The 26700-nt window shown below is 41.6% G+C and overlaps 1 protein-coding gene across 2 annotated transcripts; it reads left to right on the top strand.

Moving 5' to 3' along the window:
- The first annotated feature begins 145 nt into the window (after positions 1-145).
- Positions 146-26700, top strand: PROSER2 (proline and serine rich 2). Of its 2 annotated transcripts, none has more exons than XM_063323627.1 (4): positions 146-299; positions 10124-10339; positions 21741-21996; positions 22885-26700. In XM_063323627.1, exons 2-4 carry the CDS (start codon positions 10160-10162, stop codon positions 23874-23876), a joined length of 1428 nt encoding a protein of 475 aa, XP_063179697.1. In that variant the 5' UTR covers positions 146-299; positions 10124-10159; the 3' UTR covers positions 23877-26700. The 2 variants fall into 2 exon arrangements, with proteins under 2 accessions (XP_063179697.1, XP_063179698.1); XM_063323628.1 differs by having other exon boundaries at positions 147-299; positions 21741-21993.

Below are 26700 nucleotides of genomic sequence, written 5' to 3'. Positions count from 1 at the left end.
GAAGGAAGGAGGAGTACCGGCTTTATGCCCTGCCCAGAGGACCCGTGACAAAGGCAACCTTCCCGCCCGGGCGAGGCGGAGCTGTGACGGGGCGCCGCTCCCCACATGGGACGAACCGGCCCAGCGCCTGTCGCTTTAACCGCCCGCCGTGGGTGGTGGCCGGCCGCAGTGCGCATGAGTTCGGGGCTGGCTGCTCGGTAGAGCCCGCTCCGAAGTGTCGGTCCGGCACCTGCCCGTCGCCGTCTTTCGTCTGGGCTCGTTCTCGGACCTCGCCCTGACGGTGCGGCTCCCTGCGGCCGGTGAGTGTAGCCTCCCCCCGCTCGGGCTGAGGGGGGTCTTCGCTTCCACCCCTCGCCCCCGGCTCTGGCTGAGGGGGGTCTTGTCTTCCCCCCGCCGCGGCTCCGGCTGAGGGGGGGTGTCTTCGCTTTTCCCCAGCTCCTGCTGAGGATGGGGTCTTCCCTCCCGCTCCGGCTGAGGGGGGTTCTTCGCTTGCCTCCCGGCTCCAGCTGAGGGGTGTGTGGGGATGTGTGTGTGTCTTCTCTTCCCCCCTCTCGCCCCCTGCTCTGGCTGAGGGGGGTCTTCGCTTTTCCCCCTCGCCCCCGGCTCCGGCGCCCGCCTCCCGGGAGCGGGTGAGGGGAGCCGGGGCCGTCAGGCGAGGAGCCTCCGCCTGCCCCCCTCTCGGTCTCTCTCAGCGGCCCTTTGGGGGAGAGGCCGCGGAGCGCTCCGCGCGTTTGTCAGCCCTCGATAGGAATGGTTCAGTATTGGTCTTATTACTCACTAATGGATTTTTAATTAATTTTTTCACGCACACACACCCCCCTCACGCCAGTTGCTGCGGCTGTCCCGTGTCGCTGCGCGGGCTCTGGCCCCGCTGTTCGCCGGTGTGGGCGGAAAGGGGACCCCGGCACAGCCCCGCAGGGGAGCCAGGAACGGGGGTTTGCCCTGTGAACAGAGGAGGGAAGGAGAAAAACTCTTCGCTAACCGCTTTCCTACTGCATGCGAGGTGTAGTTTCCCAGCATCGAGCTGCGTTAAGGGTTAATTTTCTTTTTTTTTTTTTTTTTTCCCTTGGATTTCTCTTTCTTCTCCATCACATCCTGCCTACAAACAACTTGTGTGTCATAACTGGCAACTTCAAACAACAACAAAAAAAGAGGAAAAGAGAGTTAAAGAAAGGTTTCATACCCGTGCATTGTTAAACTTTGGATGTATGGTATTACTGACTGACTAAGGGTGATGGGAAAGAGCTGCTGTATTCCTCTGCATTGTTTTCAGACTGACTGCAATTTAATTTTGCCGTTGGCAAAACCTGTTGGCTCAAACAATAACAGATTTTAGCCCAAAATGCTTCCCCCCCAGTTGTCAGGTGCCTTTTCCATCTGGAGATGGTAAGCGTGAGATGGCTGGTGCTTCTTGAGATCGTAATCTTAGGTAGTTCAGGCGACGTTTAGTGTGTGTAAGAGAAACCACAGCCTTAAAAACACTCTTGGGATTTTCAGTAATCCAGGATCTCAAGGGCATGTTTCCTGAATAGTTTTTGTTTTAGCGTGGCACCGAGAGGAGGTAGCTGAAAGTGGAGCTCTGTGGTGCTTGGTCCTGTGGGTGGGTGTAGCAAGAGGCGATTCCTGTGGTAACAAGCACGCAGATGAAATAGGAAAGAAATCTGGAGGAGGTTGTATACCTTTCTAAAAATTTTGCAAGGACTTTAAGCTATAACAAGTATCAGAAATGTAAGTAACAATTATTTTCTTTCCCCTTCCATTTATGAAGGGCACAGAAGGAAAGACTTCTTTCCAAACCCTAAAGCATAAGACTTAGTTTTAAAAGCTTTTGTAATTTCTGGCTTAAGCTAATAAAAAGGTATTATTTTAAGACTCTTTTACAGATTGTTGACTAATGCAGCATTGCAGATGGACTTCATTGCACAAGTACTACTATAGAGAATAACGATTGTGGCTTTTCTCCTTCCTTTGCAGTAATTAGTGCTGTACAAGGGGGGAGCTGGTGTTTAAAAAGGACGACAAAAAAAAAAAAAGTTGCTCACTTGGGACTTCAAGAAATGAAGACATGTATTATTTCTCAGAAATGGAATAGACTTTTCCGGCTGGGCCTTTCTTATCAAGGATTTGTTTGGGGTTTTTTCCAACGGAGACTGAATGAGTAAAATCAAGTTTTATGGCTAGAAGTACAAGTAATGCCTGACACCGGAATGGAACAGGGAGATTCTATACTACATCTCTCCATTTTGTCAGTAGTAAAATTCTTCTCCTCCTGTTGGTCATAGCTGCTTTTTCTCTGCGTGCCTCTGAGAGAAATATTAACCAAGAATGTTGGCAGAGGGGCTTGCTGGTTGGATATAGTAGCTGGAACAACTTAACTCCTGAACAGTTGACAAGTCTCAGGCTGACCGACCTTCTAAAATACTGGAGCATGAAAATAAATGAGCATATGAATGTGGCTTTCAAAGCCAGCCAGACAGGCTGTGTCAAACACTGTTACCAAGTCCTCCCTCCTCCTTTTTTTTTTTTAATTAAAAAAATAAAAGCAAGGAATTTTAATTTCCAGTGTAACTAATTGCTCTAAAGATATCATTTTCAGTTGGGTGTGTATTGATTCCCGTCCCCCCCTCTACCAAGGAAAGTCCAGGGCAAGACTTTACTGCTATGTTTTGCCAGTGCTGTTTTCAGCTCTGTTTGCCTTGGGCAGACAGACCTTTATGTACTTACATAGGAATGAAAAGTGCATTAAATTACCTGCTTTTTAAAGTAAACACCTCTGCTTTGTGCTCCAGATGTCTTGTGCCCTCCTCCCTATACCAGCACAGCAATCACTAAAAGAAGCATAGGAAAGCCACCTAAGATCTAGCTGTGAGACTGTGACACAGACATACTGGGGCTGAAAATTATCTTGCTGTCTTAAATACTTTGTAAAACAGGATTTGGTTCACCTTTGCCATGACAGTAGTTACATAATGAAACCCTAAACCCCAGTGATGCTACACACCTGTAACAAGGCAGAAGTTGACTAATTACAGAGGAGTCTGTGCCTGAAATTGTTTATGTACATTTCATGTTTCTAAAGTGTTGGCTGTCATAGATAGCACCGCCCTGATGTTAACAGGGGAGATTTAAAAAGAGTAACTTTGAAAGAATTGGATGCTTTCCTTGTTGAAATTTGCATAAGGACATTTGAAGTCAGAGGAGATCTCGGCCATCACCTGAATGTGTTTAAAGCCTCATATAATACTGAACTCGACAGCCCTGGATATTGTACATAGTTTTCCCACTGAGCAGATGCTGGTCATCAAATCTCAACTGTAGAGTACCAGTGAGAGCCTTACCCTTATCCTTGGGTAAGGCGGTAATCCAAAGAAAAGTAACTACTTGTCACTGGCTATAGTTTTATTTTTAGTTGGGGTAGGAAAGGATTCTGTTGCTGTAAGTGCATGGGAAATGTGAGCACTTCAGGGATCCTTCTCTGGTGATCTAAGCCACACTGTTGTATATGAGCCTTTGTCACTGGCCTCCTTTGCTTTAGGCAACAGGATTCACCTGAAGCTGCTGTTGATGTAGTGAGCTGGGAACAGAGTTTACTTGCAAGGGATAAGGCATGTTAGAACCTGCTTCACAGATTTCTCCTGAATAAATTCTGTCTTGAGGCTGGACCAGTGTGCTTGGCATTGTCAAATCCCACATTGGTATTCCATTATCTGTTCTAAAAGAAGCAGCATTTCCCAAACACTGCAGAAAAGATGATGAGGTAATGATGATCTAGGCTTTTGCAAAGCCTCACTTGTCTTGCGTTGACTTAGTTGTCTTCAGTAGGTGACGAAGTTTCTGAAGTTATCAGGCCTCAAAAAAACTAAAAAGGCTGTTCTTGAAAATCCAGAAAGACCAGTTAAGAATGAAACATGGTTTTGAACCCTCTTTTTCTGGTATCTTGAGGCTTGGATTAACATGGTCAAAGGTGTGACCTTAAGCATTGCTTCTGCGCAAAGCATGATTTGGAGAATTCATGGTAGTAATTGAATTATTAGTGAGGTGATGAAAATGTTGGTTTGTGATTGTTTCCTTTCTTTTTAAGTGGTTGCTACATTTAATTTGAGATCCAATCCAGCAAACCATTTAAGCGTGTGATGAAATATCCTAGTGAAGTCAGCTGGATTTAAGTTTTACTGAATTGGTGCCTTGCCCATCCAGTTCTTTTAAAAACTTATGTACACAGGATTAATTATTTCACTGTTGGCAGCTCTAACAAATTCTAGTGCAAGTTGTATGAATGACATTCAGTGTGTTTCTTGAGGTTCCAGCTTCCAGATTTAGGGAACTGAGAGAATCTTTGTTTTTAGTTTTAAAACTAATGGTTTTTGCAGCTCTCCAGCCAGTAGAGGAAAGTTTCAATTGTCACAAATGTACCACAGAAACGAGAAAGTTTAAAACAAAATATTGGGGTTACTTGCATTAAATTACCTTGAATTCTGTGAGTCTCACATACTTGTTAACACTGTAATTACTATGGTTGTAGCTGCATGTCTGTCTTGGCCTGCCATGCTACTGTGAGAGTACTGAGTTCCCACTTTGTTAAACACTCTTCAACTTACTCAATGCTGGCTCTGAAAATCCCAATCAGAATTGATATCCAAGGAAATGTCCACAAAAATGCTGGTGGTGTGGCTCTTTAGAGGACCGTGCTGTCATAGACTGGGGGGGTGGCATGTATCTTCTTGTTGTTGTTCTTTTTTTCTTTTAATGGTCAGCATTTCTGTTTGGCTGACTGTGCTATGGTGACAGTCCCTCTCTAAACAAGGGCAGGAACATTTCCCGGATCCTGGATGTTAAATAGCCATAACTGTTTTGGACAGACAGGATTTTTCATGAGAGATAAGGAATGTGCATCATAATAAAGTGCATTAGCACATTATCAGAAGCATCTGCACATATGGAGAAGAAAGTCAGAATTTAACTGTGTTGGCCAGTTTTGGTTTACCTTAGTTTCTAAATATCAAGCATTGTTGATTGTTATTTCAGTTTTGTTTTGACTCTTTCTATAAGAACAGCTTAGAAATTTACTGATTCTGGGGTTTTTGTGTGCTCAAAGCAATACCTGGTCGGCCATCCTGTGTGCTCCTAGGGTTAGTCAGCTTGCCCGTGAGGTTTGTCCTTTGTAGGCAGTACTGTCACTTAATCTATTCTTCTACCAGAAAGCTTAAAGCTTGCTGTATATCACAAGAGTAGGACATGGGTTACCTCTGAAGCTGAAGGATTTACTCTGTATTTCATATACTGAAGGAGGTAAGAATAATTCAGTTGCTGATAGCTCTGCTCATAAGGAGGAAATACGTCCACCATACTGGTTACTTTTGAGGAGTCTGTAGCAGCAGTGGCTCAGTGAAGGCATGTCATGGGCCAGTTGGTTTTGTTTAGCTGTGATCTTGTACAGCAGGTTCAAAGGTATGTTGCAGGAGCACTTAATACAAAGAAAAATTCGTCAGGTTATTAGACACAAATACTTGGCCTGTTTTGGGAAGCCCTGGGGTCTCCTGACCACAGCATGCAGGAATCTGAATGAATTCCTACTCTCTGTTTTTCTTGTTTTACACACTCTTCCCTCAGCATCTGCTGCTAACTGTCAGAAGCTAATAGAGATACAGGTCTCCAGCCTGCCCCTGTACCATCATTTTTAAAAACCTATCTCACAGTAACACATTGAATGACCTCAGAGTACTTTCAGATGTTTTTTCCAGCTGCTTAATGCTCCAAACTCAAGCACCACCATGGAGTACAAGACAACTGATGGTGTGTGCAGAGCTGAGTGCGTGCATTGGTGTGGCTGTGTACAGCTGACAGATCAAAGAAACCTTGAAGTTCACCGGCCAGTTTGTCTGTTTCAGTTGTATCACTGAGAAATCGCTGTTTAAGAACAGGGAAAGTGTGTGTGATTCTTAGAAAAGTAGCTTAAAAAAATCTTTTATGCAAAGAGTATTCTGGAAATTTTATGTACAGTGAAGGCAGCGAGAGACTGATATTGTGCCTTTTTAAAAATGTATGATAACTTTCTAAAAATTGTCAACTCTAATTACCTTAAATATATTGTGCACTAAATGAGACGAGGCTGTCTGTTTCCTGGCTTTTGGCTCCTGGCTTATGTAGCAGTTGACTTTTAACCTCTAAATGTCTTCCATTTTTGTGGGATTGATCTTTTTGCGTATTAAGCTAGTCTTCAAATAGGATTATTAATAAACAATTTCTTCAGTCTCTTGCTACTACAGAAGCAGTCCCTTGTAAATGCAGTCCCTTGTAAATGTTAACATTGAACTTCAGTAAAGAGGTAATCTTAGTCAGCAAAACTATAAAAATACCCCTTTTAAAAGGACAGACTTCACATTATCTTTGATCCTAACTTAATACAGTGTCTCTGAATTATGTGCCTCTGTCAAAGCAAAATTAAATCTTTAGAGGTACAATTCAACGTTAACTTCAGAATATTTAAATTTCTTCCTACTGCCTTCTGATAAACATGCATGATATGTGAATTGTATTGCTTTAAATATCTCATAAAGGCTAGCTCTAGTGTAACCAAGGAGTGATCATTTCAGATGACAGAATCACAACTGCCCTAAGATGCCTTTTTGGTTTAATATTTGGGATCTTCTCTCCAAATCGTACTGTTCCTGTCACACTTCTGCACTTTTGTATCATGGTCTGATTTTTTTTTTTAATTAATCCCTGATGGTACAGGCACACATCTCTTAAACTAAGCAAAAAAAAAAAAAAAAAACCAACAAAAACAAACCCCACTACAGTGCATTGAATAGACCAAGCAACAAATCCTGTTGCGAGCAACTTTCATATTTAATGCATCTCTGAAGGTCAGGAGGAGAAGCTACCTGTTGTCCTGCTGTTCTTGCTCTCTCTGAGGATGGCTACCTTATTTTTGAACTCTTGCTTGTTACCTAGGCAGTAATACTGAAACAGGCAGTGGGGTCGTCTTGAAATTCGTTAGATTCTTGGCTATTTCTAACTTAAATCCACGAAGTCACTTAATAGAGGGGATATAGAAAGGCTGAAAGGACTTCTGTGTAAGCTGTGGTTAGGAGGAGAATTTGCCTGTAAAGCGTGCTATGTGTATTGCAGCAGTGTTTTACTGTTTATGTAGGACTTTTTCCCTTAGAGCATAAAAAACACAGCAAAGGGGAGAACAAATAATGTATATGAATGGGTTATGATCTTATTGACATGTCCCCTTGAAGAGTTAAAGATGATGTGAAAGAGAGAAGGGAAAAAGATCTTTTCCCCCACCCTTTTCTGCGGGCTCACAGGCTATCACACCCGCTCCCAAGCTTTTCTGAAATGAATAAAAGCTCCAAAGAAGCCACGGCTTACAACACAAAAGCAGAACCTGTGCCATGATGCTTGCTACTTGATCTTGTGTGGGTGGCTCTCTTAACCAGTTGCAGTCACTGCCTTTATTCATTGTTCAGGAACTTTGTGAAACAACTGAGCTTGAGCTCCAAAATGAGTAACAGGAGCTTGCTGGAAGCAGAGTTATTTGTTATTATTTAGAACTTGTGGCTTTAATGTTTATTACTACTGAATCTGGGTGTTCCTGCTGTCCTGGATGCAGATAGCCTGCTCTGAAGCTTAGACCTGATTATGCTAAGGTTTTGCTGTTGGGGAAAGAAGAATAGTACTTTTGAAATACTTTCTTCTGCCTTAAAGTTTTGGCCCATTCATTGGTTTCTTGGTAACTTTGATTAGTATCTCTATTTGGTTAGTCTTTAAATGTGGGTCTTGTCTATGATATGTATTGTAATCTGGAGCTATGACCTCTCATAATCTAGTCTATAAAACGTTCACAAATAGTTTTGAGTATAATTCTAGAAATCTAGTAGTTGTCTATAACACATTATTGAGGGACTGAAGAAATACAGCATGTGCAGTTTATACTGGGACACCTGAATAAAAATTGATGCTGCAGCTTTAAAGTGTTGATGAGAAATAACACTCACCTTATGTTGGCTTTCAGTAGGAGTACTCACCTCTTGCAGGTCCCTCCTTAGAAAAATACTCTTTTCCATCTGAACATCACCTTGAAAGTCATGGAATGAAATCTGAACTCAGGGGGAGTTTTCTGTGAATTCCAGAAGTGTCAAGATTTTCTGTGATAGTCTTGCCTTATAAAAATTATATATATATATTCTTGCGAGTATGTGTTTGTGTGTGGTATTTCAGAGGAGTCAAGATTTTCACTGATAATGTTGCCTTCTAAAAATGAGATCTATTTTCTTGTGTGTATGTTTGTTTGTGTGTGGCTATTCAGTGCCACAGGGCTGTTTGTCGATAGAGCTGCTGTTGCAGGATACATTCTAGACTTGGGCTGCTCTTTTCTTAGTTGGGATTTCTGCAGCATAGGTTTTTGGTTTGAGCCTGGGTATGTGGCAATCAGAGGTACAGCAGCTGCTGCAGTGCTCTTATGATTCTGAAAATCGGGATCAAGAGCATGTTTCTACCTCTGTAGCATCGCTTAAAGATTATTACCTTGAGGATGCATTGTATCTATTTATAGACAATGTTAATAATAGAAGAAAGGAAGAATGTTCTTTCTATGTAAAAGCAAGGCTAGATCTTAATTGTTAGACCTAATGTTCATAAGAAAGGCTATCAGATGCTTTTATTGCGGCCATCCAGTGCTCTGTTTACGTGGAGTGTGCTTCCAAGACTTGCTGGAGTGCAGCCTAGGTACACTGTGTGGGAGCCTTCCCACAGGACACATGTTGGTGCTACGGCATAGACGAGGGAGCATTCATTTGTACGTACCTCTGGTAATGTCATAGCCCTCTCCTGGGAGGAAACGATCAGTGGGATGGAATTGTTGCTCAGTATTGACAGATGATATCTCACTGCTATGAAACACTAATCAGCTTACCAGGAGGCTCTGGTTTCTCATCCCTCAGCTGACGGGGTAGGGAGGAAGGTGAAGTAATCCAATTGAATTGGAAATGCAGACTTGACTTTGCCTCTCATGTCGCCTCGTGAACCATAATAAAGGGAGAAGCACTTGGGAAGCAGGACCATCTCATTTCATTTGTATGGTGTCAGGGTAATGGTGTCCAGTTCCCAGCTGGTTGCTTATAATGTGGCACCTCAGAACCAACTGTTTTGATGAATGCATCACTGCTGTTTCCTGGTCACAGGCAGCGTGGGTGAAAAGATGGACTGTTAAAGAACAAGGCAACTCCTTGTTGGAAAGGATGTCTTAAGGTATTGGGGAAATGTGCTAGGGTCTACTTTTTACCCACCCGCTGTTTGTGCTGCTAGTGCACAAGGATAACTTTTGTTTTTGTGATACTTTGAGAATGAAGGAAGAAATTCTGCCAGTGCTTTGGGAAATGATGTCAATTCAGAGAGTTATTACAGAACTGTGCACTAGGATGTCTGAAAAAACTGGGGGCTTTTGCTCCAGTAAGTGGATATGCTGGTGCATATGCCTGTTCCACTAAGCATCTTCCAAATGTACAAGCACTGTTTCTTCATGGCTGAGTGAAATGAAAGCTCTGTAAGCTTTAAAACACAATTTTGCTATGTAATGCAGTGGTGCAAAAATGGCACTAAGTTCTATTCATGGATCTTTCACCAGAAGTAGTTGGGATAGAGCTGATTCAGTAACACACGAGTTAACTGCAGCAGCGTTAGGAAGTGAACTGGATTCTGTTTCCCTTGTGTGATCTGATAAATAGATTTCTTGTTTAAAAAACTAATAAAAGATGAAGATATTTGAACTGGGTCAGTTGGTCTCTCAGACAATGTGATTTTATTACTGTTAATGATGTGTCATAATGGCAAAGGCAAACTGAATCTGTAGGACAGGTATACAAGGTCTGTGCTTGTAATTGTAGACAACTGATTTGGAAGCACATGAGATGGGGTAGAACCTTGCTATGTTGGATTTTTAAAATCACTTTTTAGAGTAAGACCAACATTTGTAAAAGGTGCCCATAGGTGGTAGACATGTTCTAGAGCATGAAGATACGCCCTTTATTAACTTGTGTGAGATATTTATTTTCCACTCCTTTTCAAGTGTTTTAAATACCAGATTTAAATATAACACATTGTCCTCTGTTTTCAGAAATGAATAAAGCTAGCAGCCCTACGTAATACGCTGATGACATTCTACGCTGCATCAGGATCGATCAGTCAAGAAGGTGTGATGCCTAGAAATCTCTTGTCAGATTCTCCTGAAATGGCATCCGAAATCTCTCCAAAGCGTGCACTTGGGAGCATGGAGAGTGGTGGCAGCATGGAGAATCGTGGCAGCCAAGCTAGGTGCAGAAATCTTGCCTTGGTAAGTGTTTAATGAGCCTTATGCTTAGTGTTACACATTACATTAGTAGCTTTGCTTACATCGCAGGATTTAGTATTTTTTTTTATTAAGCATTGATTTTTTTTTTTGCCATTTCTAATCCTAAATGGTTGCTTGTGGTCTTGGTTGTTAACAAACTGCAAGGCCAGTAATAACTACTCTGATTTGGTACAAGAGCTTGTTATTCTGGTCTGATTGTGTCTGAGAGCTGGGAGAGTGCTACTCTCTTCCTGTTCCTCCCAGAGAACTGGGAATGGCAGTAAGGAGCAGGCGTTATGCTGGGCAGCTCAGTGCAACCACCCACGTGGTGCACATTTCAGTGCGCATCTCTACCCTTGCTTTAAGTAGCTGGTAAAGGAACTTAAGGATAGTGTTTGTTCTATAGGCTGTTTCTTGCTTAAGCTTCTTGTTGACACTACTGAATGAAGGTCTTGGCTTATTCCACCGTCATATAATTGGGTGAGTAACAAATACGTCACCATAAACAAAGCCGTCTTCACATGAGTGCATATGAGCGTGTGGCTATTTAAATAGTATGTGAGTAATTGAGGGAGTAGGAGCACTTCTGCATTTTTCCTATTAGCAGGATGATTCAGGCAATGAACTCAACAGTACTGTTTGTACTGTGACAGGCTAAGCCTAGAAAGCAGGTATGGTTCGTTGCACTTTTTTTTTTTTCTTTTATCTTCACAACCATTTGAAAAGCATCCATTTTTGATTGAGCAAAGAGCGTTCCGGTACACGTGCTTTCCCTAAATGGGAATCAATCTCTGTCTTGCCTTAAACATGGAATTAGGCTTTCCATATCTTTCCCTCTGCCCTCCCTGCTGGCTTCCTTTTAGTGAAGTAGTTTGTTGCTGTGAAAGAATAAGTGATGAAGATAAGTTGGCAAGTTGATACCTGTATTTATCTATATACATCAGAAATACTCCGTGGTTTGTGCTACCTCGTGAGCTTTTTGGCAACTGAGGTAGTTCTAAAGATAACTCTGTCTTGGTTGTTTCTAACGAAAATATAACTCAGTTAATATTCTGCTGTATCCTTAAGGTAACGTGTTGCTAGTTAAACCACAAAACAAGTACTAATAAATTTAGTCCCTTAACTGTTTCTGATCTGCTCTAGAACAAAGTTGTGAAGGGTCAGGTGGAGAAGGTCAAGAGAGTAGCCAAGTGCACCATTTGTACTCGGGTATTTAGAGTATGTTGTTTATGATATGAAGACTGATTGGCTCTTAGAGAATTACAGTGAGAGCTGCACTTTGTTAAAGAAATACAACTTAATTTTATGCAGAATTACAAGTTAATTTTATGCTTTACTCTGACACCATTTTTCCAGGTTATCAAACTAGTAGCCAATCGTGTTTCCGTGGGTTTTATTCTTAGCTGCAGTAGCAGGTGTGAGACTGGTTATTTGAAAAAAAAAATCAGTATTGAATAACGAGGCTATGTATAAATCAGTGTGTTTGTAGAGTCTCGTCCTGAGTCTGCTGTGTCAGAAAATGACATAGATTCCCTTAGCCTAACTAGATCTTACCATGTGATAACCCGTATGACGATGCATCAGCTAGAATTGGAATCCCTTCCTACTCTGTAATGCAGTAATTTATAGATGGAGTAAAAGCTGGCTGCAGGTTTAGGCAATTCCCATCACACCTGTGCATCAGCAAAAGAAGTTCCCGAAGCCTCTAGTTTGTCTTGTTTGAGTTTGCGCATTAAGAAACTGAAGCGTGTACCGACAAGTTTAATTCTGGTGCCACACATCTCTTTCCTTGACTCTTCTTCCAGCAGTATAGTAGGTGGCATGCCTGATAAAGCTGACAAGTAGCATGTGTAGAATAACAAGTTAAGGAATGGAAACTCTTTTCAATAAAGGCATAATTTCAGTTTCTGAGTTTCAGAGGGGGTTTTGTGGTGAACTCAATATGCAGGAAATTCAGGCAATTGTAATTGCATGAATAGAACTTGGGTCTTTAGTGTTGCTCAAATCTTTCCTTTTTGTGATCTGATGTAAGAAAATAGTATTGTTCCACTGATACCTTTTATCTGTTCAGCACTGAAACAGGCTTTAGAAATCCTCAGGATAAAGAGCAGTATTCTTCAAATATTTTTCTTTCTATACGCTTGTGTAGTTGTGTATTAAAAGTGATTTTTTTTTTTTTTTACAGCCCACTAAGCATCGGGGGATTCGTAAGAGGAAAAGCTAGTTGTTAGAACATGGTCCTAGAGACCTGATCATCTTGCTTCAGTAGTTTTGCTATAAAGATTCAGAAGATGCAGAAATTTTGATGGCCTAATGAGAGGGAGGGGATGGATAGCTTTATGTAGACTTGTAATTTCTTATTAGACCTAAATTCTGAGAAAGGAAGGGAGGGACAGGTTTTTCAGGCAGACCAGGCCTTCTTACCTCTGAAACAAAAGCAACTACAGACTTACCTGCCTCCTCATTTATCGCTTTTCTGGGTCTGTTCACCTAGAGACACAACAAAAAAAAAAGTCAGGTCAGAATTTTTTTTTAATGGCCTTGCAAAGAAAAAAAAATGTAGCAGTGGGGTTTTTTTATGACAGGCCTGTACTGCTGCAGGCTTCTTCCTACTCAATTATAGAAAAACAGCTCTTAAGCTTCTTGGTGTCAAACTACATTAGTCACTAAATATAACCTTTGTATTGCATCTGTGGAATTCAAACAAACCTAGGGATGTGATAATAGAGACAAACACTTGGACCGTCTTTAGCCTGTGCTGACTGCTTAGAGCTGCTGTGGCTGATTGTTGTCTTGCATACTGTGTGTCTGCACTGGCTTTACTTGCTGTGGAACTGGTTGTCGGTTTAGGCAGGGGAGGTTTAGATTAGATATTAGGAAGAATTACTTTACTGACAGAGTGGTCAGGCACTGGAACAGCCTGCCCAGGGAGGGGGTTGAGTCACCATCCCTAGAGGTGTTTAAGAAATGTCTAGATCTGGCACTTCAGGGCATGCTCTAGTGGCAGAGATTGTAGGGGTTTGGGGTTTTTTTGTTTGTATGGTTGGACTTGATCTCAAAGGTTCTTTCCAAGCATGAAGATTCTATGACTAGGAGATGGACATGAATTGCCATGTGCCAAAAAGGTCTTAAAATTCTGTGTGTGTGATTCTTACCAGTAAGCTTTGTCAGTTCAGTTTAATTTTGCCAGATTTCTCTGCTGCTTCTTACCTACACAATGGTGCTTCTAGTTAATCTTTGACAATTGCAGTCCTTAAAGCCCTATTTATTTTTTTTAATTGAGAGCAAGGTGCTGATGTCCTGTCTCGATTGCCATAGAATTTTCCATATAAATGATACCTGTTTGGATCTGGATTTATGCTGCCAAATTTATCACAGTAGCTGAAGAGTACAAGAGCCTACATTTAGATGGGAGGAATGTTTGCCTTGGTATTTTCATCTCACATCAACTTTTATAACCATAAAAATTCCTATATAGGAGGACATGAATTTGCACATATATTCTGGTTTCTTTTTAACGAAGGTGGTATCCATACATATGATTGGCAAAAGGGTGAGACAAGTGTACCTTCTCAATAGGTGGAATTGGTTGCATGATCCAAAGGGGAGGGTAAAAAACCCACTGTGTTCTGCTTGGCAATTCTGACTTCCAAACCCCATTCTTGAATGACACTACCTGATACCTGGTATAAGAATTAACTTGCAGTGAAATATGGTTGCAGCAACTTGAAGACGCTTAATTTGGAGATAAAACTAGGTCTCAGCTTTTTTTTTTGAAGCAACTTCTCTTGTTCCATTGACTGAAAAGGCACAGACTGACTTCTTAAAGCCAATCCTTTTTTCAGTGCTTCACTCAGGTAATTGTACTCTGTATCTGTTCTCAGCCATGAGTAACTGCTTTAGTTTCTAGGTGTGAGTAACATGCCAGGACAATAGTATCACTTATGAAAATCATACCAGAAAGTGCTGGTTGTACCTAAAGTGAGCTGTGCTACTTGGAACTGCACTAGTAATAATCTGTGTCAGTGCCTTGGATCTGTTGATATGACTTCAGAACTATACCTTATGTATCTGAACATGTTTTACTGAGAGATAGGTTTGAGAGATAGTGAGTTCTTGTTACTCTCAATGGATCATGCTGTGCGTTGTTTGTTTGGTTTTGGTTTTTTATTTTATTTTTGTCTTTGGTTCAGGCAGATCGTTGGTTAATGCCACAGTTCATCACCACTCTTTTTGGGGCAGCGGTGACCTTCAGAATTTGGTCAAGTGACTATTTCTTTTGGTCGCTAATCAAGTGGCTTAAGTTGGCAGATGGCCATGATTCTAAAAAGATGCCTTGCTTATTCTGTTTGCTAACAAGCTTCATCCGTGGCTGTAATCAGACTTGATACCCAGTCATTGAAGATGGTTTGTCACTAACAGACACCTTGTACAGTACAGGTGACACTTTGAACATAGGTTACACACACAAGAAAACAAGTATCTTCTCAGTAGTCTGAGCTGTCTCATTATCTTATTTTACGTACAGCCATTTAACTCAGGGTTGACCTGGTTATTTTGTAGTTACGGTGTTTCTTGGAGCCTAAAAATTAGTTGCTATGACCTTTACAATTTTTGAATCGGTACAGATAATTCAAATGCAACATGCCTGGTTTTCTAAGTGCACTGTGTTACTATCTCTTTGCCCCAGCCTCTCTGAAGAGGTCCTGGGATTCCAGTGTGGTTTTAGGAGTTACTGGAAAAGGACAAAATGTGTGTCTGTTAGCCCACTGCCACCTTTTCTCTCACAATTTGAGTACACGAAGTCTCGTGATGCTGAGCTGAGTTTTAGGTACATTCAAGGGAAAGTCCTGAGAAATACTCCTTTCATAAAATTAAGGTGGTTTTCCCCTTTGATCCTGATACTCTGCAGGCTTTAGTGTACTACAAGGGCTTTCACCATGTCCAAGTACTTTGCCAAATAACAATACACAAAAAAAAGGAGAAGAATTTTCATGACTGTTTGATACTTTCCATGGACACAGCTGTCTTTGGGCAGGTGGAAGCCATTCCTTACAGGGTGTGGAGAGAGCTATGCTATGCTTCATCCACTTTAAACTGATATTAGTGTGACTTGGAAGCAGCGTGCCTTAGAAAAATAGGGGTCATTGTTCCTACCAGCAGGGCAAGAAGCAGAAAGGAAGGGGGCTTTGGGCCATGAGTGTAGAACTAAGGTAAAGAGCCTGACTCCTAGCAAGGAATGACCTTGCTGTAAGGTGTGCTGCTGCTGAGAATGTGCATAGGGTGCAAATTACCTTCAGCATCTGTAAACTGCATCATTCTGCTTCAAAGTGGGATCTAGTAGATAGAGATTATTCCAGCAGGTGTGCAGCTCTGCTCTTTAGCCCCCACTGATAGGCATTCCTGAACATCCAAAGCGGTTTCTTTGTATTGCCCTATCTCTTTCAAGGAATACTTGGATAAGAGTTTCTGTAATGTGAAAGCCAATTTTCACTTGTCTTGCCTTTAGTGCACGTAGTGGTCAAGATTTTATATATAAAAATACATACAGGGCTGCGTGTGCCTACCACCCGTTCTTCCCTGTTCTAAAACATAACGTTCTCCATTCTTCCAGCCTTCCTGTGTAGCTAAACTCTTTTATTCTGGAGCCGGTCCAGTTTGGCTGCATCCTTTCCAAAGTTCAGCGACTGAGTCTGAACTCTGTGTTCCAAATGAGGATGTGCTGTTATTTCATCACCCTGGTTAATATATCCCAGAACAACATTCGCATACCTGAACAGCACTCTTTCATCTTTATGGCACTTAAACTGACCCGCAACTCCTTCTGTCTTATATTGCCGCTTAGACATTGTTCATCACTCTATATTCATGTGTCTTTCAACTGAATTTCATCTTGTGGATTACCAGTGCCCTTAAATGGTTCATGAAGGTCTCGTTCTGTCCTACCAAGTTCTTACAGCAACATCTTCCAGAATAAGGGCATCAACAGACTAAGTTAATTGTCTGCTGTTGTTAGTGAAGTATCAGATAATAGAGATGTAAGGACAAGTCTTGTTCAGGACTTGTCTTGTTTCATTATACAACTTACAGTACATCATGCTACTTCTCAAAAATAACAACCTCTCCCCTGCCCCCCAGTTACATAGGTACTTTGGAGTAACTTTATCTTGGCATAGTTTCCTTATTCATCCCTAAGTGTGATTTTTTTTGGGACCATGTAATAAAGCCTTCAAATCAAGGCTTATCATACCTTGTGCTTATGCCTTTTGGCCAAATCAGTAACCCTCTTGTGAGAAATGAGATTGGTGTGAAATTATTTGAATTTTATAAAAAGTGCTTAGTGGCTTTTGCCTGAAACGTCTCACAATTTTTCTCAATGTTGTTCTAACATAGAAATTAAAGAGAAGAAGAAATTATAAGATGATCAGGCTGACTTTGTCTTCAGACTTCAAGCAGATCTTGCATTGCTTTAGCTTGCTTTTTTAAAAGTAGGTTAGGAGCAATTTAATCAGTTTATGACTTCAGTTGATCTAGTTTATTTTTTAAATACTTCTAGATCACTTGTTTCCTCACTTATGACCTATTGTTTATATGCTTTGCTAACTATTATGAAGCACACAGGTACAATTATGTTAATAAACTGAAGAAAACAACAATTCAATGTTATAGTTGTCTTCACCAAATGAAACGGTATTATCAAAATCATCAGATAGTGTGTTGTAAAGGAAGTACTTTTTGACACAGCACACAATTAAACTATGTAACTCATTGCCACAGAATGTTGTGAATGCCAGCCATTTAAATGGGCTTAAACAATAAGATGAATTCATGCTAGAAAAGCTCATTAAGGGCTATTAAGTACACAGATGCGGATGCAACTGGGAAGTCCTTAAGCCATGTATTGCTGGAAACTGGAAGGATGTAGGGAAGAAACATATAAATCCAATCAATTTACAGGAATGCTCTTCCCAACCCCATTCCCCTGTCCTGTTGTTACTGGTGGCTGAAGGCAGGCTACTGAGCTGAACGGACCTTTTGGTCTCATCCTGAATGGTAGTTCTTGTTCTTAGCTGTAATTCATTTGCTTCCAATTTAAGCAATGCAAGGGGAATGATCCATTCTGTTTTCCTTTTACAATAAATAAAATTAGAGATATTTGCCTTTTTCTTCTGTGCTGAAGCTTTTTGTACCTGTTAGGATACTGTTCCTGCATGCAGGGCTTTCCCCCCTCCCCCTGCCTTTTCTTTTTACTAGTAGAACTACCTGCCTTGTTATTAACAGGCTAAGGCTTAAGTGGTGCTACATCAGTCTCTTTCTACTACACGTTTGAATAGTTTCCTCGCTTTATGGGTTTTTTTGAGAAGCATCCGGTCACTTCTGTCCCCATGGAACTGTGCCTGTTAATTCTTTGGCACTGTCAAGTGATTGATAAATCAGGTGTTTTCCTGGTACTTTGCTAATTGAAGTTTGGTTCTCTAGCAGTTTTCAGAAGAATTATTTTATTTGTTTTAACCACTGCAGATATCTTGGGATTTCCCCTGCTGTTCTGTTTCTGCCAAAGCTGTGCTGGTCTTAGGATTCTAGGTCTGGATGTGATGTTAAGATTTGCTTCAGATGCATGTGAAAAATTCTAGGCCTAGTCATTGTTTTGGACAGGTAGGAAAGGAGGAAAGGGATCTCTTCTTTGAAACAGATTCTGTTCTTTTCTTTTCTCTCGTTTCTTTTTTTTTTTTCCCCCCCTCTTTTATACCAAACACCATCATAACAGACTCTTTCCTGTTTGGTATAAGCAGGAAATGTTTGGCTGCACAGGGATCTAAAATATTAATGCCAGCTGAGCAGACTCAGTTATTTCAGCTGTCTGCATCCAAAATTTCTTCTGTCCAAACAGTCTTTTTAATCCTCAGCTAAGGTACAATTTTCAAGTTTCAAATTTAGGCTGGCTTTTAACAGTAGCTTTAAAGTTGGAAGTGTTAGGTGTGTATGAGATTTAGTTTCGTGTATTAAGAGTAGGGACTTGGCGGAAAGTATGAGGGGCATAATTTGAGTGACTGAAAAGACTCTGCTTTGACTGTTAAAAACCCAGATTGTTCAAGGAGAGAGGAGGACTGGAAAATCAGCCCAGAAAGAATATGAACTCTTCTAGCACTTGTAATATGTGGGAAATAACTAAGGTTACCGAGTCTATTTCTAATTAGTTTAAAACTGGCATCAGTTAACCATGACAAAATTCCTCACATCTTTCTGAAAACTCTACTATAATACAAGTAATACAGGTGGGCACTTTATAGTACACCACTGTTCTCAGACCAGTGGTAAAGCAAGTCACTGCTTGCTTTACATCTCTGAGCTCCTTTGGTTTGACCAGTTTAAGTAGGTTTATCTTCACTGTGCTTCTGTGTCTAAAATGGGATTATTTCCTTGTCTCGCAAACTGAAACATGCCTTGCCTGAGGGAGTTTCTAGCCAGGCTGGATGCCTTGCATCTCAGTATGGTGACCTGTCATAACGCTGCCTCATCTCTAGAGCTGCTATCTTTTTTTCTTTTATTTTTTCCTCCTGAAGAAATGTGACATTGGTCATCTTGCAGGAAAACAGCACGAGGAAAGAGATCAAAGTGCTGAGATGAGGTTGGCCTTTCAGATCTAGGTATGCTAGTTACTGTATGTATTTGCAAAGGGATGATTAGTCATTTTGGATCTTTCACCTAATGGGAAACTGCTCACTTCAGTAAGCTCCATGAGGGATGGTAAATCACGCAGAGCTCTGCTGACCAACCCTCCTGCAAATCTTACCTGGCATGGAAAAGCGCTCAGTCTTGCAGCACAGCAACAGTTAGAAGGAAGGAAGGGCTTCTGAAAGTTTTTTTTGCTTCCGTTCACATGCCGTTTTGCTCTTGATCAAATGAGTTAAGCTTATGTGGGAGCAGTTCTTCTTTAAAAATGAACAAAGTGTGGTGCAATCATTTCTGTACTGCACCGCAGTCTAGATCTGCTGCCACTATGAACTTCTTCAACACAACCCCCTTTCTTTCCTTTGCCTGCGGAAGTCTGGCTCTTGCAATGAGCTCACCCAAAACAAAAGCTTCTTGGAGTCCCGTTCAGCTCCAGCTAGGGCCTACCTAACAACGGCTCCTTTCCTGTCATTCTCTCGCCTACTAGACATAGCAGCCTTATGAGTATTTGGGTGGGGAAGGAAGGAGATTGCAACATCCATTAAGGACAAAAAAAAAGAAGGCCTGTCTGTCTCTCACTTTTCAAGTGCAGCTGTAAAACTTTCCTTGGCCTTTGAAAACTGAGCTCTGCCATGTGGTGGGTGCAAGCTGTGGAATACGTCAGCCTTTGAAGTTAGTCCTTTAAATAGGCAATTGCAAATGACATCCAAATTTAAGCTTTTTGTAGCGGTTTCACTGCAAGCTGCAATAAGTTACTTATTCTGACAGTGCACTGTGAATAGTAAGACTAAGTTACAAAAACCCTCACCTCTGTACGTCTTTCCCAGCCATCAAGCCATGTTCACCCTCATGACAATACGTCTGAATCTGTAGAAATGTAGTTGTAGCATGAGCCTCTTCTTGAAACCAACTTTATATTTCCTTGCAAGCCTTCAGTCTTCTGTTTTAACAGAAAACTGTGCCGGTTGTCACTGAAGACTGCTGTGTTCACATGATTGCAGCCACAGATAAGCAAACCTGGCCTGAAGTGGCTGAACTAAGAGTGGCTGAAAGGCAACGTGTCTGTCTTTCACTCACTTATTTACAGGGAAGGTGTTTGACAGGCCACACAGAAGGCAACTAAGAGCCCTAAAGCATTTATTTTCTCATCTGTAGTGTGTTGAGTGCTTAGAGACTAACTGCCACTTGGTACAATGCAGCACTTCATAGTTCTTAATCTATAGGCATTACTTTTCTACAGAGGTATATTGTTCTTACTTTTAATGCTGGGGACAGGGATAAAAGCTTTGTTTGCACAAGGAGTTGAATTAATAGGTAGAGCCGCATACAGTTTTTTCTATCTTAATCTAATGTAAGATGATCTGAACAGGCACGGTGAGTTTGAAGCAAGTTGTGCTGCCTGAGCAAGAACATATCTACCTCTTGGATATTTGCACTGCATATCTTCATGTATTTACCTAAATTCCCCAGATCCACCATTGAGAAGTAGCCTTGTTACTCTACCTGCATGCACAATCGGATATCGTTGGAGAAGTGAAAAGTAGAGATGAGAAAGGAAACTGCCTTGTATTGCTTTGCTGGTGCTATCTTGTCAAGTCACTGATGGCAAAGTTTCCAGTATATGCCTGGTGGGAGAGAAATTCAATCCAGAAAAGGGAAAACATCAGTTACTTTTCAACAATACTTAGTTACGTTCCAGAACTTACACAGCTGCCTTGGGAAATGTCTTTCCTGTATCCATTGTCTTAATATAGTGCCTTTCCTAATCATCCTTTGTCACCTCCAAGCTTCTGGAAAAGTGAGTGTTTCCGAGGGTGTAGGTGGAAGGGAGAGAGTTTGCGCATTGCTGCCTAGCTTCTCATTGCGATATTGCATTCATCAAGTTAATCAAGAGCAGTGACTCATACAAAATGAAGACTTGGATAATTCAAGTGATTATTTATCACTTCTGTGGTCTGCAGGATTATTTCCTGCTGGAGAAAATAGCCCAAGGCCCTTTCCCACTAGGGAACATGTCTTCATATTTATTCTAAATTTTTCCTTTCTGTAACTCAAAGGTAAAAATCTTCAGAAACCCTCTCCCTCCTTGTTACTACTTCTTTGTAATCTACCATGTAACTCTGGGTAACTTGGAGATTGCAGAGGTAGAGCCAGAGTTCAGCTCCGGCTCTGCCTCTAGAAGCAAAGTCCCACTTTGTTCTAGAGCAAAAGGGGAATCAACCCCTTCGTTGGACTGTCCTGAATGCGCCCTTTCCCTCCCGTGCTACTCCCAAGCCTTGTCCCTGAACCTGATGCAGCAATTGAAGCAGTTTACTCCAGTTTAGAGCGTGAAGAAGCTATCTTAATCCTTGTAAAGGCACAGGTGTGGGCTGGGGACTGCTTTATGATCTTTCAGCAATTTGTTCTTTCCAACTCAAGTGGACACTTGTCTACTGAACTAATGTTAGGTACTTTAAAGGATGAAATGCCAGTTGCCATTCTTCAGTCAAAACTAATGCAGTGTAAGCTCCTGGCTCTTTTTTTTTCTCTTTTTTTTTTTTTTCCCCTCTCGCATTGTAGTGGCTGCATGCATCTCTAGGAAGGGATGGAAACAGCAAGCAGGAGATAGTTCTGATGTGACTGCTGCTTCTTTCAGCCCTCGAAAAGGGGTGCTGTGTTTGCTGTCAGTGTACTTAGCTGTACTTACCTGTAAGGTGTTAATCTTCCTGGCTTTTTTCTTTTTCCCCCATAGGATGATGAGAGTCTGAAATACTTAACTCACGAAGAGCAGGATGTTCTCATGTTCTTTGAGGAAACCATAGATGCCTTAGAAGATGACTTGGAGGAGCCAGTCCTACGTGACAGTGGCATCCACTGTCAGTCTCCAAGGTCAACAGAAGAAAATGTGTCCAGTCATTCAGAGACTGAAGATATCATCGACTTAGTACAGTCAACACCTGAGAGCAGTGACCATGAAGGCCCTCCTAGCAGAGATGCAGAACCAGGTAGTAGTATTTCTTGAAAGTGTAGTTTTCCCTTTGACCTAATCCTGACATACTCCAGTTCTCAATAGAAACAGCTAAAGAAATTCTGTACCTTTCTTACTATGTCAAGGTGAATCTGTTACACATCAGGAGGTCTAAGGACCATTTGACTTGGGATTTCTGAAATTCTTGCTGTTACTGTAACTTTTTTTTTCCCCCCCCTCTCTCTCATGGAGGACATGAACATGATTAAGTTGTTGGACTGCTATTGCAATACCCTGCCTGGTGACTGAGTTGTAGCACAACTGAGTATTATGCAGAGTCACCACAGCAAGGCAGACTGGTGTTCACACTCTGCTTCTCTCTAAGACCTCTTGGGATTTTCTCTAGGAGTTTTAGGATAGCAGATTTGTTGGTAGTGTTGCTTTGTGGGGGACTGAAAGGCATGTGATCGTATCAATAAGTTTGTGACAAGGTAGTACATGGCATGTTGTTTTTTCACCCTGAAGAGTTTCCTCTCTTCATTTTCAGAGAATGTATTTATCAACTGGTACATACAGTGGGATGTAATGTGTCCTCTCCTGGCTGTTATAATAAATAAGAATTTCAGAACTCTTATGGAAAAAGCAGCCATTGAAACATGGTAAAGCTAACATGCAGATTGTGAATGCATGGCAGAAAGACATCTTCTAGTGAATGCATTGTATATATGGTTATTGGAATTTATAGCGTTGCCTACAAGATGCCATTGCTAGGAGTTCAGTTATAGTTTCTTCTGGCAATGGGGGCTGAGTTTGAGTTAGAAAGTTCAGGGGAAGGAAGTACTGATGCTTGCTAATCCTGGGTGAAAGAAAGCCTTGTATTCTACTTATTGTGTTGTATTCTGACATTACTGTTGCTTTGTTTTTTAAGTGTCAGATGCTACCTGGAGAACTGAAAGCCCTAAGCCAGCTGTACCTGCTGATCTTCCCCCACGTTCCCCTGTACCACCACCATCGATGGCTGAGACGCTTCCTCTTCCTCCTCCACCCCCTCCTCCAGTGCAGCATCCAAAATTGCTTCGCTCTATCCCCACTCCGCTCATCATGGCCCAGAAGATGTCTGAGCAGCAGATGGAGAACAGGGTGCGCTTCCCCAGTGCCCTCAAGGAAGGGAATTCGGACAGGAAGAAAACCCCAGTAGCCAATGGTGATTATTCTGCAGCTCCAAAGCACCCACCTGCACCTGCACCCAAACTGCACCGGTTCCCGAGCAACATCAACATAACAAATGTCAGTGGCAAGGAATTCAATGAGACTATTTCAAAAGCAGCAGTTAATGTCCAGGAGAGGAGAGCTCAGGTGCTGGCCAACATCAATGGAGGAGCTTTTCTGGCAGCTGAACTGGAGGAGAAGCTGCAGAAAAATGATTTCTTGTCGCGTAACAGAAGTTCTTCCTTAAGGGATCTTTCCTCTGAGCAAACACGATATGAGGCCCTGACAAAACTTGGCCTAGTTAAGGGAAAGCCAGCTCAGGACCAAGTAGACTGTGCCCCAAGCACTCAGCAGCTCAATGCGCAGCCCAAACAGGCAGACGCTGTTCCCAATGGATATCAAAACATCCATGAGATTTTAAAAAGCGAGCCCAGCCCTTTCCTTCCTATGGGCAAAACTGTAACGATCAAACCAGAGGTAGCTCTTGCTGCTAACAAGGTCAGCAACACACAGCAGAACACACCAAAAAGTTTTAATGATTATAAACAACCTAGTCTAAACCTGGATATGAGGAGGAGGTCAGGTTCGCTGCCTAGACCTTCAGGATTTCGATCCCAAGGGATAACAGTAAAGTTTTCTGGCCGTGGCTCAACAGAAGAAGCTAGGAGAGAGGCACTTCGGAAACTGGGGCTACTGAAAGAGACTGCGTAATTTCAATGGGAATGTTTTAGCAGCAGGAGGGAAGTCATAGCATGACTTTGTGCTAAAATTGTCCCAACAGGGTTGGGATCAAACAGGCTAGAAGAAGAAAAGGGAAGTTCTCTGCTTCTGGCAAGCTAAGGAGGTACTAGACACTGTGGAATGGCCGCTCGTGTTTATCCCAGAAGGACTGGCACCACGAGTGGTCACGTACAGCAGTGGGTTTCAGCTCTCCTTCCTGCAAGGATGCTCATCTGTTGCTCTTCGTGACTAAGAGGAATTTTATTTAAATAACCCTGAACTATAGCAGACAGGATCTCGTTAATGAAGTGTACAGTGCAGTATTGTTGTACATAGCAAACTGAATGGCGAATCTTCCTTTCGCTCTTTCTGAAGCCAAAAATGAGCACTCCGTTTGTCTTGCCCACATGTGTATGTCTGTTCATGGAAGCTTGAGATAATGTCAAAACTGAAATTTCTGACCAATTCTGACACGCTTCCATGACTCTGTTGTCTGTTTTATCTGGCTTGGCTTCATTCCCTGACAGTGGTGGAGTCGTCTGCTTCCTTGCTCTGTCCCCACTCGACTCAAGACTGCACAGAGGGTGGCTTCTCTTTTGACCTTCTCTTTGACAGAGCGGCCCAAGCTTTGAGTGGATGACTGCTTCACTCTGCTGCTTCACTTGGAGTCTTGCCTTTCTTCCCAGCCACCTGCTTCTTGGTCACGCTCTAGCAACCTACGTGTCCAGTGAAAGGCACCAGATGAGCCTCAAGGATATGCACTGGTTTGCGCACTGACAGCCAAAGAGTCTCCAGACAATCTGTGACCCAACTGTTCTGCACCAGTGATGACCGTATAGCAGAGAAGCCATAGGAACAAGTTAACTTTGTACCAAATGCGAGAACCTTATGTCAAAAATCTTATCTTTTACGTTAGGGTTCCTGTGAAGAAACTGTTACTTTTTGAACAATAGCTATACTACGCTGAATAGTTTTAAGTTCTGTTACTTCTAAAAACTGTCAGTTGATCTTCCTGTAGTTTGATAGCCCTAATAATCCTCTGTTCACAGCCTTATTTGATTCTGCCCTGCCAATGCATAACAGAAGTTACAGCCAAAATTCTTGCAGGCTGAGTGGAGTTACAGGGGAGCGCTGTATGGAAGACCACGTCACTCCTGAATGGTCCGAGTTGGCGTTATTTTGCCTTTGTTCAATAGACATGCTTTTAAAGATGGTCTCAAAGTATATTTGTGTATTGGTATGATTTTTTTTAATATGGCAAAGCTGCTCTTCCACATTAAAATTCCCTTCCCTTTTTGTACACCTGAAAACATCAAGAATAGCCATTTTAAAATCAAATGCCAAACTCCAGACCCTCTAAACTTCTTGTTATTTCTGCATGTTTATGAGTTCTCAGTGTTTTGGTTTGGGTTTGGTTTTTTTTTTTTCCCTCTAAAGGGAAAAACTCACTTATTCTCTGCACTTTCTAAAGCCTGAAGCAACCCCCTCTTTTTCCCAAGCAGCTGAGTAATAAACCTTGGAGAAGAGGAGGGGAGTGGCGTGGCTATAATAGAAACTGACACACCCTTCAGCGAGGAGCTCTGACATAACTGTGATAAACAAGTTTGTAGTTCTTCTGATAAAGTATTTCAAACTTGCTGAGCTGTACGTGTAAATGAAGCTGTCGTGAAGCAAAAATCTTTGTGTCATTTTTAACCTGCCTCATAAGTTAAAGTTTTTTTTGTGTTTTTTTTTTTTTAAATTATCTGCTTGCTGCTTAAATTTTTAATTGTGTTGTTATGGTATCTGGCTGGTTCTGTTGTGTAGTTATTCTTCTCAGCCTTTTCACTGGGTAAGTGATCATGTTGCTCACTGACAGGCATAGTATACATAAGCAATCAGTAATTAAAATACGTGGCCATTCCTCTGTCTGGCAAAGCACTTAGGCATGCATAATCAAATGTGAGAAGTGCCGCTGAAACAAAAAAGGCTGCTTGTATGCTGCGAGTAAAGCACAGAGTTATTCTGCTGGGCTCTGAGTCTAAATCAGAAAGACAAGGAAGCCCATAAAACACATCCAAGCACCTGCTTCAGTGCAGCCTGGAATGGAGTCCTGCATGTGGATGATGCGTCGTAATTTATTAACATAACCTGCGAAGTAAATTTAAATGTTTCATGACCTTTGTGCTTTTAAATCCTGCTAAAGCAAATTCTGCATTATAAATGTGAAGTGCGTACAAAGCAATCTTCACATCTAATCATTTCTTGCCAGCTCTTCTTTGAGTTGTTTACAGCTGAGAGTCCATGCTAAGCAAACGGGGCGGGGGGGAAAAGCCCTGACACTAATTGTTTCACTGAAAGTTAGTCCTATTCAATAACTCTGTAACATAACCCTATTTAAAAAAAAATTAAATTAGATGTTTAATATTTAAAATATAAAGTTGCAGTATGCTGAATTAGCTGGATCATGTTCTTTCATCCTTTGTGCAGGGCTGTGTCCTCAACCGGTGGGAAGTGAGAGTTCGATCTTCATTAGATAAACCAATTTCTGCCCAGTGAGGGCTTGGAACGAGGTATTCATCATTGTGGCCCTTCATTATAGCAATTATCCTATTGGTAAATTCTTCTCTGTGCCTAAAACTGTAGTAAATAAAGCCATGTACTAAATGAAGTTAAGAGTCTAGCTGCTAATAACCTGTATATAAATCTAGCTCTATTTTGTGTATCTTGTTTTGTGTGTATATATTGTTGTGATTTAATTTTTCCCCCCCTTGTGTTAGAGGTAACTGTCTTGCACAAATCTGATAAATCATCTATTAAACTGGGATAAAACCAA

The sequence above is a fragment of the Chroicocephalus ridibundus genome, chromosome 1 (assembly GCF_963924245.1).
Source record: "Chroicocephalus ridibundus chromosome 1, bChrRid1.1, whole genome shotgun sequence".
Classification (NCBI taxonomy): domain Eukaryota; kingdom Metazoa; phylum Chordata; class Aves; order Charadriiformes; family Laridae; genus Chroicocephalus; species Chroicocephalus ridibundus.
The sequence above is the reverse complement of the archived record's forward strand: the minus strand, read 5'-3'. Positions and strand labels throughout refer to the sequence as shown.

Coding starts and splice junctions, on each gene's coding strand:
- PROSER2 (XM_063323627.1), top strand. CDS start 10,160: ATGACATTCTACGCTGCATCAGGATCGATCAGTCAAGAAGGTGTGATG. Junction 10,340..21,740: donor GGTGCAGAAATCTTGCCTTG/GTAAGTGTTTAA, acceptor TTTCCCCCATAG/GATGATGAGAGTCTGAAATA. Junction 21,997..22,884: donor CAGAGATGCAGAACCAGGTA/GTAGTATTTCTT, acceptor TTGTTTTTTAAG/TGTCAGATGCTACCTGGAGA.